We start from the raw sequence: 14,135 nt of genomic DNA on the forward strand, positions 1-14,135 counted from the left end.
TAGGCGGAAAAAGCCTCCTTTAGTCATTCCATTGGCTGAATTAAACATACCGGTCACCTGATATATGGTTGTGAACCTGACTTTAGCTCATATCCACCGGTGATGTCATACACATATACTTTGCCCTTTGGCTGGCTGGCTTACGAAGATTTTTGTGACAGAGTTTGCATAAGTCACTATTGCTTCAGTAACAGTGTACTTCTGTGTGAAGCTATCGCCAGTGGCGAATGTAAGTGGGGTTTGTAATTTGATAAATCCAGGAACATTTCCAAGTCTTCTTCACCAGATTTAAGGATCTGTCCAGTATGACAACGGTTCTGCTCACCAGGTGCTTGATTGCACTGCTCTTCATATGTTCACTGGCTCAAGCAGGCAAGTATGAATATATCATGAACCAAAATAAAACATGAAAAGCTCAATCTCAATCTAAACTGATCTGAATTGCTAATGAATGCATTTGGTGGGTAGTGCTTACAAGCAACTATGCAGCTGTGAAAACATTGTGCTTCTGTGTTTGTAGATCGCTCTGGCCCAGTAGTGACCCTCAAGACTGGTAGTGTGCAGGGTCACTACAGGACAGTGAGGGGCACAGACCAGCTGGTGGAGGAGTACCTGGGCATCCCTTTTGCCCGTCCACCTTTGGGGCCGTTGCGCTTTGCCGCCCCGCAACCACCTCAGCCCTGGAAAGGGGTTAGGGATGCCACCAAACTGCCTAACATGTGCGTATACATCAACTTTGGTGCCTGGAGAATGCCTAATTTGCAGAGGGCTGCTAGAGCATTCAATGCAACTGAAATACAATCTGGGAATTCAATCAAAACTGACTTGATCGGAACCAAAATTCTTCCATCCTATTGGAAATTGGTTTCCGCTTAGGCTGGAGGTTTCAACTGGTAGTGTCGACCAATAAACTTAAATGCATAGCTAGCCTCAGATTTCAGATTTTCCATTTGGTTAAGCATAAATCAATCATAATTCAGCGTGACATGCTTGGTGTAAAAGTTCAGTCTCCATGCTGGAAAAACTTCAATCCATCTCACCAGATCCTCTCTCCCCCTCTTTATGGAAGATGTCTACAGGATACAAAGTCTACAGAGGCCTTGTGGAAAACCTATCCTGTTACGTTCCCAGCAGTACAGGTGTCTGAGGACTGCCTTTATCTTAACGTGTACAGACGCTCTGGAACTCGCTCTGGAGAGAAGCTACCGGTTCGTGCACACATACCCAGTGCACACACACATATTCAGCTAAATATCTAACAAGAGAAAACTGTGGAAGTCGTTGGCAGCTCCGAGGTGAAACAGGACTTTGCGGATGGAAAGCATGCAAGCTTTCCAGGGTAGACAGAGGTTAAAAATAGAAAAATGTGTATTTATCATAGAATGACAGTTGTTTTGCTGTCCAGGTGATGGTGTGGATACATGGTGGCGGCCTGGCTGCAGGAGGAACCTTCTACTACGATGGCTCACCCCTGGCAGTCTACCAGAACGTGGTTGTGGTTGTCATTCAGTATCGCCTCAGTATTCTGGGGTTCCTAAGGTATTAGACTTAATAAAAACATTGACTATCATACATCCTTTCTCAGTTAGTGGCTTGCATCTGCAAGAGGTTGATTGGTTGATAAATACCAAATGATACAGTGATTACTTTTCCAGGTGCTGAGATTTTTGGCTTTCAAAACTAAATATCCGGCTTGCACTCTGTCTTGGAGGTGGAAAAATTTCAAGATGTTTCTAAAAGACCACTATTACAGCATTTAAATTGTGATAAATAACCTCTTCACTTAGTCCTTTCTGATGTGAAAAGTTGACATTATTGCTGATGTCAGCTACAGGTTTTCAAACTAAAAGGGGATGGGAGGGGTGGGGAGGCTGTGTATCAGACTTGTGTGGGAGATAATACAGAGGTTGAGCTTGCTGCAATTCCCGCAGCTCACCATTAGAGGACAGTATTAATGGATAGTATCGGTTCAATCGAGTGACTGCTGTTTGAATGTTTTTGATAAGTACTGGAGATGAACATGCTCCTGGCAACTGGGGCTTCCTGGATCAGATAGCCAGCCTTCGGTGGGTCCAGGAAAATATAGAGGCCTTTAACGGAGATCCTGACTCAGTCACCATTTTTGGACAATCTGCTGGAGGAATCAGTGTCTCTTTGTTGGCAAGTATCAAGGGAATTAGTTAGTTAAAATAGCAATGCAATATGATTTATTTTTCTCACTGAGGATGAAATACAATGGTTTACACGTTTTTGACAAATCTGTTTTCCTTGGGCAGGTCATGTCCCCTTTGGCAGAGGGGTTGTTCCACAAAGCTATTGCCATGAGTGGAGTTGTACCTTTGGAGGCCCATTATACCAACAACCCACTGGCCATGGCCAAGGTACTGAACATAGATGCAGTGAACAGTGCTACTGCTTTTGATTCACAGCTGATTGCTCATTCAGCTTTCCTCTTGCAGATGATAGCCAATCTGACCGAGTGTGATAACAACGATACCGAGAAACTTGTCGAATGCATCAAAAGCAAGTCTGAGGAGGACATACTCAATGCCATTCAACAGGTGAGCTCTAGTTTGTTTTCCACTTTACATTTGTGTATGTTGTTTGTATTTAAATCTTTAATTTTTATGTCCATCATGATGCTGCTTTCTTGGACATTTTTTCAGCAGAAAAGTGCATGAATGAATACCAACATTAAAAACATGTATAGGGCCCTTTTGTGAGAAGCCTTTGTGTTTCAGGTTAAGGTGTTTTTAGGTCCGGCTATTGATGGCGTCTTCCTAAAAGGCCCGCCTGAGCGCATTTTAAAGAACAGTGAGTTCCAGAAGGTTCCTCTGCTCTTCGGAGTGACCAATCATGAGTTTGGATGGATCCTCCCTCAGGTAAACTTCACAGACCCTCTACTCCTCAAAGGACATCTGTGATGCACTTCATGTATGTGTGTGTTGAGTGTTTGAAAAAGTATTTCCTGTGGTTAGTTTTCAATTTCTTCACTGTTAACATGCCCATTCATAATTAGCTCTTAGGACCTCCTGGGTGGGATCAGGGTATGGAGAAGCAGACTGTGGTTTCAGTGATGGACACGTTCTTCCCTTCTCATGTAAGTGTCAGCCCTCTTCTTTAGCACGATGTTACTGAGGCAATAACTGTTTTTACTTTAATGTTTGAAATTCACACATAGTGTACTGTTCAAAGATTTATTTCTGTAATAACTTAAGGAAAGAGAAAATAAAACAGCATCCAAAATTATTTAGAAATGTAAGCACTGTTGGTCTTTGATTCTTCTACCACAGCCTCTACCATCTCTACCCTCTCTTTCAGACCGCAGGTGTGCATGAATTAATACTGAATGAGTACCTCCAAAATGATGACTCTCTGGAGAACATACGGGATGCTTTCACAGAAATACTGGGAGACTTGGTCTTGGTCCTGCCTATCCTCAAAGTGGCTGCATACCACAGAGGTAAAAAAAAAAAAAAAATGTATATCTAACATACAGGGTCCAGAAAATTGTATTGGCTTTGTAACAATGAATAATGGCCAACAATATTTTTTCCTGTTTAACCCCTAACAGATGCAGGAGCACCTGTGCATGTGTATGAGTTTCAGCATTCACCACTGATGCACAAAGAAACGCGACCCAGCTTTGTCAAAGCAGACCACTTTGATGATGCTTTGTTTTTCCTCGGGGCCTGCTTTTGTAACGGGCACACTATAGTCACAGGTACTGAACAAAGGAAAATCACTCATTCATTTAGACCCTTTGATAGACATTATGCGTGTCAATAGGTTTTATTTATACTGTAAACATATATCTCCCAAAGGACTTGTGACTGAAGAAGAAGAGGAACTGAGTAAAACAGCCATGGCGTACATCACAAACTTTGCACGCACCGGGTACAGTATCTCATTTCACTCTTCGCTTCTTTTTCCCACTGAGCCGCTGTGTAGGCCAGAGTTTCACCGTTGTATTTTGTTCACAGGCCATTAGAGCATTTTACTGTGAGTGTTTGCTTCTCTCCATGCTGTAGGTCCCCCAATGGGCCTGGACTGGTGGAGTGGCCTGTATACAACCACAGTGAAAACTACCTGATCCTGAACCTGCAGCAGACAGTCAGCCAGAGACTGAAACAGAACAGGGCCCACTTCCTCAACGTCGTCCTGCCTCAGAAACTGGCAAAGTCACATCCAGTCAATGATGAACTCTAATGTATTCAATTCCACTTCAGTGTATTTGATATGTACCAAAGTGTTCCATAAAGTGCACTAAAGATTATTACACAAAAATTTATTATACACACATTTATATATATATAGATATAGATATAGATATAGATTAAAATAATCTCAGGTAGCTAGTTATTGTTTCATGACTCAAATGCAAAGCCTGAGGAGGTCGCTGAGCTAATAATTGAGTTTCACAGCTTGTCATTGAAAGTGTGACCTATTTATGAATGAGGCTTGTGCCGCTGAAGTTGGCGGCGGTGCTAGGTATTCAGGGGTGCTCTTTGATGAGTGCTGCCCTCCCGGGGTGCCTGGTTGGCTCGACACGTGCAGGTGCAATGAGTGACAGGTTTGGGTGACGGTGGAGTCCGAGGGATCTGGCACAAGAGGGAAATTATATAGTGAGGGGATGCAGTTATGTATCCTGAATCAAAGGATATATGCCTTCATCTTGTATAGTGTGAAGTGACAAAACACTGCATAAACACGGCAGAGGTTATGATTTTGAGTCCCAGTAATGCCACCTGACTACACACACTCATAATGATCAAAAGTGCTGGCACAGAAAATGTTTACATAAGGCCAAACAGTGGGGTCGAAGAGTCCAAGTCCACTACCAATAACATTATTTATCAAAAAAGTAAAAAAAAAAAAAAATCTGTTTTTTTTTTTTAATAGTTATTAGATCTCAGTTTTCTCAGCTCTTCCTTTTCAAGAATACATTATTTAAAGTGAAGTAAACAAAGTTTTTTAGATCTCTGAAACTGAAATATCTGAATATATCTATTTTTTTTTTCCTCAAATGGTTGTCACATATATCTCAGTCAAATATTAGCATGTATGCGCCTAATACATTGTGAATTGTTTGAGAGCCAGACAGAGTCGAAACTGAACTGTGATTAAGGCAAACTGCAGACACACCAACTGAGAAATGTTTTACTTTCAGTAAATACTGTCAAACTATTTTGACTGATGAAATATCTGAAATTGTTTGATAATATCTTTATCTTTTTTTTCTTTTTTTTTTTTTTGATACATGATGAAGCAAAAGTTTATAGCGGGTTGATTTTTACACCCCATTGTATGTTGAATGATCCATAATTCTGCAATAATAAGCACACAGTCTGCAGACATGTACCTGAGACTTGAGCGTATGCAGCTCAGCGTGAATTTTCCTGAACCTCCTCTCCAGCTCTAGATGCTTCCCCTTCAGCTTCTCCCTGTCTTCCCGCTCCTTCAGAAAGTCTTCTTTGTAGATCTCAGCCTGATGATGAATGACAAGGAAACCAGATATGAGGATATTGATGGGAATCAGGGAGAGTTTGACTGGAAAAACATAAAAAAAAATACATTATAGCTCTGAGAGAAAATAAATTAAACAGTGGGTAGAGATTCCACGTCACTTTAGCCGAGCCCACCTGATGTTTCCAGACATCCTCTGGTGTTTTGCTGTGCTCTGCTCGAGCTGGAGGTGTCTGGAGGGCCTCCTGCAGAGCCTGTGCAAGCATGATGAAGGAACCATCAGTAACAACATTATTACACAGCACAACCATTCAGACCTATGGTGCTGAAGTTAGTAACTTTGCGCTTTGATTTTTTTTTTTTCCTACATAGGTTTGTAGCAGTAAATACAACATATTAAATCACTGGTTTTCAAGGTGAGGCACAGGGACGTCCCAGGGGTCCATGAAGGTTTTCCAGGGCTCCTCGGAAAATGAGGAATTGTGTAATTTAACTATATTTGATTTGCTTGAAAATGTTATAATACAAAATATTAAATACATAAAAAATGTATGAGTGATTATGTTAAAGTTGTTGTAATATTGCCGTTTGAATCAACCTTTGAATATGTGTGTCAGTGTTCAAGTGTGACATCTGAACAATTAAACACTTAACATAAAATTAATGATGATGATAATGATGATGATGATGATGATCACCTCCCAATGGGGATTTAATGAAAGCTTGATGAAAAGGTTTAAAACCCCCCGTGACTCACTTTGTTGAGTCGCATGATCTCCTCGTGCTGGTGCTGCCCTCTTCTGGTCAGCGTGCTGTTCTGCGCTCTCAGCCTCTCTGCTTCCTGCTCGGCTCTCAGTAACGCGGGGCTGACATCACCGCTTCCCCTCTACGAGTCACCAGTTTCCCATCAGAAGAAAACACGGTGGGCACAGAAGTAAACACATTAATCATACTCAGTTTACAGGTTTGAACCGATGAAACGTTTTAAATTGTATTTCGGGTGAAAATCTGTGTGCTTACCTGTTCGCCCTCTTTACTGTCTTTGACTGTCATTGAATTTTTTAAATGTTTCTCTAATGCTCTTTGCTTTTCTGCTTCACACACCTCCTCTTCCATTTGAATGTTGTCAAGCTGAAGTAATGCTTTTAGCCACTGCACCTAAAACATTTTACAAGGAAATGGATATATGACTCAATGTAGACACAAGAGGGGAAAAGAAAAATCATGAAATTCTGCAGAATTTAAAAAAAAATAGGTGGAAAGTATTGGCAGGACATCAAAGTGCACTGTTCACACTGGTTTACAAGAGTGAATTAAAACAAATTACACTGTGAATCTTGCCCTTACCTTCTCCTTGTAATGCTGTACCATGGTTTGGTACTCCTTGGCCCACTTCTCATTAATGGAAAAAAGCTGAGCGAGACAGAGAGAGCAGTCATCTGTAACAGCTGTAATGGTGCTTCTAATGAATATGAATTTGAGTACAGAAATTGACTCACCTCTCTTTTTTGCCGCTTCAGGATAGCGATCTGTGCTTTCATTGTGCTGTCAGTGTCGGCGGCAGAAATTTCTGTCTGAAACAAATGGAAGAAGAAGAAAAAAAAAAGAGGAACCATTCAAACGCTGTATAATCCATCCATCAGCAGCCTCATGTCTGTATGAGCAATAACATTACTGTAGATGCTGCGTCCACTGACTTCCTTTTACATATTTTTGGAAGTTTTCCTCCAAAGTGTTTCCAGTAACATAAAGTCATTAGTAGCCATAATTGTGGTTGGGGAACTAATCAGAGGTATGAGTATGTACGTGACGGGGGAAACTCCTTCTGGCAAAACTACTTCATTTGTCGACATTATCCTTCATCCTTACCGTCATAATTCCCAGCAGTGACTCGCGCTGACAGTTGTCATGAAACTTTTTTGTGATGGAGTTGTCCAGCTTGACGCCCTCAACCCTGATAACAAATTGTGGACATTAGTTACAGCATTTTCTCTCTAAATCATACAGACTGATTCATCACTTTTTCTTAAACATTAGGCTGCCGATGCCAGTGTTTTCTTGTTCATTAAGCCACTGCCACTACTATAATACAGCTGTTTTTCTAGCACTGCTTCTATTTACTACAACTACATTGAGAGAGGCCATGTGAAATTTCATTGCACCGCAGTATAATGACAAAAAAGACCATTCTTTTCTATTCTATTCAAATCTCTGGTTATTTAGTTCAGTAAAAGGCACATTTGGATTTATTCAGCCATCATCTAAATCAAAAGGAGAATCCTGTGTAAGGCATAGATGATAAGTAATGTCCATTTCAGTTACAAGCGGTGCAAAGAGAGGACAGTTAAGTATGTCAGCCTGTTTCCATGAACTTCACCTTTCTGTGTGCGGCAGTGATGGATACAGTCTGGTGGTCTGCTTTTTGCCGACCTCAGTGCCCACTGTGGGAATCCTGTCACCGGCCTGGCATTTCTCTGTAGGCCGCTCCATTGTGCTGTTGTGAAGGAACTGTCAAAACAAAGAGGAGATCATGTTTCAGACACTGGAAACCTCCAAAACACAACGTGCAGTGCCTCAGATTACCCGGAGATCAATAGAGTACTTCTGATTCTGATGATCCTTGTACTGGAAGCATGTTATATTCTCACCATTTGATCCTGTACAGTGGCTTTGGGCTTCTGGGTTTTTTTTGCGGAGGAAGTTTTTCTTGAGGGATTAAGTCAGGGGATGTCATATCTGTGCTTTCTATAAACTCTGAGCATGTCCAGACCTTTGAGTAACTAGTCATCATCAAGTCCCACCCAATCAAGCGGCGCATATAAGCCCACTGACTGTCATTTGAATATCCTGACTCGCTGGGACAGAGCCTCACTGCTGACTGATGTGAGAAATTAACAACAGTGAGAGTGAAACCTTAGTCAAACAGTCATTCATAAACACTGCCAGTCTGGCATCATTTCTAGTAAACTGAATTATGGCGAAATATAAACTCCTCATTTTAATGTTAACTGCATATTTAGAGCAACTTGACTATACTTAAGGCAAACTGTACTAAAAAAAAAAATAGTCTACCAAGAAGTAGTATGCAATGCCTGTAACATTTTGTGTTAAAAATAAATACTCCAGACTGTCCTGCTGGAATATTTTTTGGTATGATATATAAAATGACAGCCATTGTAAAGAAAAAAAAAAAACACACAAAGCACTTATTCTGGAGAAAACTTAGGACTTCACTGTACAGGCACACATTCTGGGTAGTTTAAAATAAGAGTAAACTCACCGCTGGCTGTCAACAGAGCTGGTGCTGGTGTAGATCTGCCACACGCCGAGCTCTGACAGTGTGTGTGGGTCTGCATGGTGATTATATGCCTCCAGAGGTTCCCCTGTGACGCAACGCAGCTGACACACCCTTGACTACCCACTCACCTGCTGGGTTTCCCTCCCATGGCCTCGTACCAACATACAGTCACGCACGGCTGGAGCACTGAAGGAGAGGAAAGTCCAGCAAGTTGCTCAACACCTCCAATGGCAATAAACCGAGAGTTAAGTTATATGACCACAGGGGTGAAAAAAATACAGTGCAAAAAAAAAAAAAAAAAAATACAAGCTTGACACAAGATTTTTTTTTACTGACAATATCAAGTTGTTTTGGGGATATTTTTCAGTCATACTTCACTGGCAGATGTTGCTTTTTCTATTCAATCAAATCCCATATATAGACATAAAATTTAAAAAAAAAAAAAAAAAAAAAAAAAGCTAAAATAAACCCTACAAAAAAAAATCTGCCCATCACTGCTCCTATAGAGTAATGTTATCCTAATAATACATAGGCCTACTCTACATTACATAAACTTAATGTAATGTAAATTACCATATTATCATTGTAGGCCACTACCCACAGACACACCATGAGTCATTTAGGTTATTACACGATTTGGAAATTGTTACAGAGCAAGATTATTCTGTTTGGTGTGAATTAAATTTAATTTCCTCTGATTTATATTTAATACTTTACATTTAGAAAATGCTCTGCCGGTGCACTGACATACTTTGAGCAAATATCCTTGTAGGGGCTGGTAATTTGTCAAGTGTGTCTTTAAATGAGCGGCAGGTTATCCCCCGTTGTGTTATAGTGAGAGAACGGAACAGAGCAAGACACCGGAAAATATGCAAAGTCAGTAATATCGAGATGAAGTGTTGAAAAATCAAAACTTAAGCGGTGGGGAAATCACACATCACGCAGGCTTATCTTGTCACACAGTGTTTTCTGAACTCTCTGTTCTCGATGGGCTGTTGACTCAGAGCGCACTTATTCAGGGAAGGAACTCAAGGGAAATTTACCCCCGCTGTTGGTTCCCTGGTGACGGGCAGTCACTCCTGTAGGTGACTTAGCAGAATTCACCCTCGGCCAATCCTCTGCTCTGATTGGTCTGATCGATCAGTGAACACAGCTGAGATCGATAACCTCATTACGCAGCGCTGCCTCACCTCTCGTTATATCACCCTGCGCAACAGGGTACTAGCAGTCCATTTTATTTTATTACCTTAAATATATATATATATATATATATATAAAAATAAATAAAGAGATAAAATAAAAACAGCGACCCCTTGCGGCTAACACACCTCACTTCACAGGTGCTGCACATCACCATGCCTGTATATTTTCAGCATGACTTCCAATTTATCCAGAGCGCACGTTCATGTTAGAAACCGAATAAACAAGTAAATAAGTAAATAAAAATAAATAGGCTAAATTTATTAATCATTTCAATCAGTAGACTATAGCACTCAAGGGGTTGTGTATCTTTTTTGATTTCTATGTTGCTAAAAAAAAAAAAAAAAGTTCATACAGATCGTAGCCTATTACTGAATTAAAATCGTGTGAATCAGCCACTTATTGAAGTTTCTAATAAAGTTATGCAACATGCGTTTTCTGTGCCAAATACCCTGCAATAAGCGGGATAAGCGAATTATAGGGCTCTATTGCATAAAGATGTGTCTAACAATAAATATCCTCTCAAATGGCTTTCATGGACAACATTTTATCAAGTGAGCATCGAGCCTACCCGTGTTATTATTATTGTGCAGGGCCTCAAAAACGTTTGGGAGCCCCTTCATTTCTATGTTTGACAGTTCTTTCTCATGTGAGCGCAGTGTGTTTTCTAGGCGGAACTGGGCGTCTTAAGTCGTTTGACATTAGGCTGTGTTGTCATCTGGTGTTAAAAAAAAAAAAAAAGTAAAGAAAAGAAAAAGACCCCGTGCTTCCCTTCCCAGCAGCAGCTCTGGTCTCTAAGTGTTTACGGTACTGGTGGTGACACAGCGGCAAGTTATTAGAAAGGAAGGAGGAGGCAGGCAGTGTGGCCCCGGCTGCTGTATCATCTTCCTCCTCTTCCTCCTCCTCCCTCCGCCCACGGCAGGTCACCACGCTCTCAGCTGCAGTTTCGAGCTCTCCAAATAAACCTATTTATGGGCCCAAAGCAAGAATTTTTAATACAACTCAAAAACAGGATATAGCGAGATTCAATCCGGGAGAAGTCAGGCTATTTGATAATAAACCGGCACACACATTATGTTTTCCCACTATTATAAATCACATGACTGACGGACAGCTCTATCTATCTATCTATCTATCTATCTATTATGAATCATAATAAAACCGGTTTTGTTACAGAACGAGACCACAAGGTAGATTTGATTAAAAAAAAAAAAAAAAAAAAAAAAAAACACCGGAGGAGGACATCTGTCACCTGCAGCATCTTTCATCTCGGCTCCACTGAGACAGAAAAACGGACTCCTGTTGGATATCTGGGGGCTTTTTCTGCTTTGCAACGGGGTCTCTTGCCACAGTTGGTTCGAGAATTACTCACTATGAGTCGTGTGAGATGTGCTGTTGATCTTCCCGGTGTTTCCCTCCGCAGGCGGCTATAGGCCCATGCAATCAAATCATCAGCAGGTCCATGTGCTCCTCTGTTAAACCACACCTGTAAATCAGAGTGTGTCTGCTGTGCGCCCCATCCTGTTCAAGGCTTCTTGTGGCCTGTACGCATTAGTCGACAGCATATAAAACATGTTGTGGCCCACAGAATAGGGGCTTTTTTTTTTTTTTTTTTTTTACTGCACATGAGTGGAGCTTTTTTCATCTCTATCAACTCTATGTACTTTTCTCTCAGTGAACACCAAGACGTTTTTATGCTGGTATTTAATTCAGGCAAGACCTAGGGGCAAATTCCTAATTTTCAAGTTGCACAATTAAATGTTGTCTTTCCCTATATCCTCCCTTCCCATACAAATAAAGCCACAGCTGTGTAGGACTTAGTTACACTTCTTTTAAAAGAAAAGTAAGGCTGCTGGCAAAGGCCTGATTTAGAAGCTGCACTGTAAAATAAATAAATAAATAAATAAATAAATAAAATAAAATATACTCAGTAGATATATAGGGCATGCATATTATGTTATCCTCATTTGATCCTTCAGCTTCACTGCTATGTTCTCACCATGTCAAGTTGCCACCCAAATATGGGCAGTAGCAGAGGCTATAGGCCGTATCTGTTTTCATACCACAGACCCCCAAACACACAAGTGTAAGACCATGATGATCTTGCCTATGACTTAACTGTGCCCACTGAACCAAATATGGGAAACTTTCTGTAAATGCCACCTTTATAGTCAAACGTGGAGCTGTGAACTCCACATTTGAATACACTGACGATGAGGAGGAAATAGTGATGAGAGTGAAATATGATTTGACTGGTGAGCTTACACATTCCCTTATAGGGATAATTGCTGCTGAATTATAGTGAGATAAAACCTGGACTGGCAATCTTCCCAGGGTGTTCACCTTTCTCCCACTCAATGCATGCTTGAGAAAGCAATGCAAATTCCTGTGAGAGGGCGAATTAATATTTTGGAAACAACGTTATCAACATATGAACAGTACATAAACACACGCACACACGGGGTTGTGGGTGCTCTCCAAACCGGCTGCCCTGCATGCCATCTTGGGAATCCAGGCGTGGTATACAGTGTCATATATCAAACCCAAGTGCAAAGAGAACGTACTCTTCAGTTTGTAATTAGGTCATGCATATCACTGGGGCTGCATGACCTCTTGGAAACAATGATACAACAACAGCAGTCTATAACACTAGGCACCCTGTGAATATGAATATTTTGAATTTGTTGACACATCTCGCACTAGTGTAGGTTTTCACAGGCTGAGGTTTGAAAAAGTGTGTCAGTCTGCATAGTGACTATAGTGAGGATCTCATGCGAAGTGTTAGACCTTCCATAAATATCCGCTTACATGCTGGGATTCCCTCCTAGTGACCTGGTGGCAGTGTAGTCGCACAGGGCGTGCGTGCCCATGGCCTTTATCAAGGGAAAGGAAAGTACAACATGTTGTGTAAGACCTCGACCAGCAATAAATGCGATGCTATGGTGTGAAAGGGTGACTAACAGCAAATAAATCAATGTGCTGCCAAAAATCCCCCGATCTGACTGAAGCCTAGCAATGGACCTTGTTTTGTTTTTCAGGCTATTTACGGCTGATTTTGGGATATTTTTAGTTAAACAAACTCTACAGCCTGAGGTTCACTTGGATAAGTTTGGGAACTTCTGCTACCCAGTACTACTGACACACATTTCTGCATTTCTTGTGGTCAGATTAAAATAAACCATGTTCTTTATGTGTGATTTCAAGTATATTGATGCTTACGGTCACTGCACAATTACCATATGACGTGGTTTGCCAAAAGGGGTTTATTTCATGTGATAATGTATATTTAATAAGTGTTCCATGCTTCTCTTCCCAGCACCAGCTCTGAGCACAGTGTTTACAGTACTTGTGACACAGCAGCAATTTATTAGAGAGGAAAGAGGAGGCACACTGTGCTGTGTATCCTTCCTGTGGCCACGAAACATTTTCAGGCTAAAAATTTCACACTCATACATATTGAAATCATAGCTCCAACAATACAACCATTTTAATATTCTTGCACCAAGGGATATAGTGGTAAAGTAATCCTGCATCCACAAGGTAAGCAGACACTGAGGAAATCATTGTGCTTTGTTCAACAGTGTGACACAGCATAACAGTAGCACATTGTTTGATATTTTCTATGCACAACTACACAGTGGCAGCACAGTGGCTCGGCAATTTGCACCGTCACCTCACAACAAGAAGGTCCTGGTGTAAAATCCCAGACTCTGTCCTCCCTGTGAGGAGTTTGCACGTTCTCCCTGGGGGTCACGTGGGTTTTCCTCTGAGTTGTTTTTGCTGTGGCTGAAGTGTTTCCCAGCGAAAACAATGTCAGGAAGCAGGAATATGAGAAGCACCGGGGATTGAAATAGGAACTGGAGGAGACATGGAAAGTCAAGACCAAAGTGTCCCAAGTGGTGACATTTGGGGCTGTGACCCCCCAAACTGGGAGGATGGCTCCAACAGACTCCAATAACAAAAAGTGAGCTGTGCTAAGAACAGCTAAGATACTGCGCAGACATCCTCACTCTGCCAGGTCTCTGGTAGTGGACTCACGCTTGAGGATACCACCCACATGGAGTGAGAGGGGAATTTCATTATATTTATAAGAGAGACTGCTTATTAACATATTTAGGCCCTGCCATTAGTGTGGTGTTCTCATATCGCACACTTTGACCTGTGAATTTGC

At 41.3% G+C, this 14,135-nt stretch overlaps 2 protein-coding genes across 2 annotated transcripts; one reads left to right on the top strand and one right to left on the bottom strand.

The window, feature by feature from the left end:
- The first annotated feature begins 305 nt into the window (after positions 1-305).
- Positions 306-4,209, top strand: LOC115379219 (carboxylesterase 5A-like). Its single transcript, XM_030079940.1, has 13 exons — positions 306-372; positions 521-719; positions 1,070-1,208; positions 1,406-1,539; positions 2,007-2,160; positions 2,277-2,381; positions 2,460-2,561; positions 2,742-2,882; positions 3,020-3,100; positions 3,322-3,463; positions 3,575-3,724; positions 3,825-3,897; positions 4,032-4,209. The coding sequence occupies exons 1-13, from the start codon at positions 306-308 to the stop codon at positions 4,207-4,209; spliced, it is 1,665 nt and encodes a 554-aa protein (XP_029935800.1).
- LOC115379085 (TNFAIP3-interacting protein 1-like) lies at positions 3,756-8,872 on the bottom strand. The gene is made up of 10 exons (XM_030079764.1): positions 8,747-8,872; positions 7,844-7,974; positions 7,336-7,420; positions 6,966-7,040; positions 6,814-6,879; positions 6,487-6,624; positions 6,224-6,352; positions 5,643-5,720; positions 5,363-5,488; positions 3,756-4,601 (listed from the first exon to the last, which is right to left on the bottom strand). Exons 2-10 carry the CDS (start codon positions 7,954-7,956, stop codon positions 4,488-4,490), a joined length of 924 nt encoding a protein of 307 aa, XP_029935624.1. The 5' UTR covers positions 7,957-7,974; positions 8,747-8,872; the 3' UTR covers positions 3,756-4,487.
- Between the last annotated feature and the right edge of the window lie 5,263 nt (positions 8,873-14,135).

This window comes from Myripristis murdjan, chromosome 20 (genome assembly GCF_902150065.1).
Source record: "Myripristis murdjan chromosome 20, fMyrMur1.1, whole genome shotgun sequence".
Taxonomy (NCBI): Eukaryota; Metazoa; Chordata; class Actinopteri; order Holocentriformes; family Holocentridae; genus Myripristis; species Myripristis murdjan.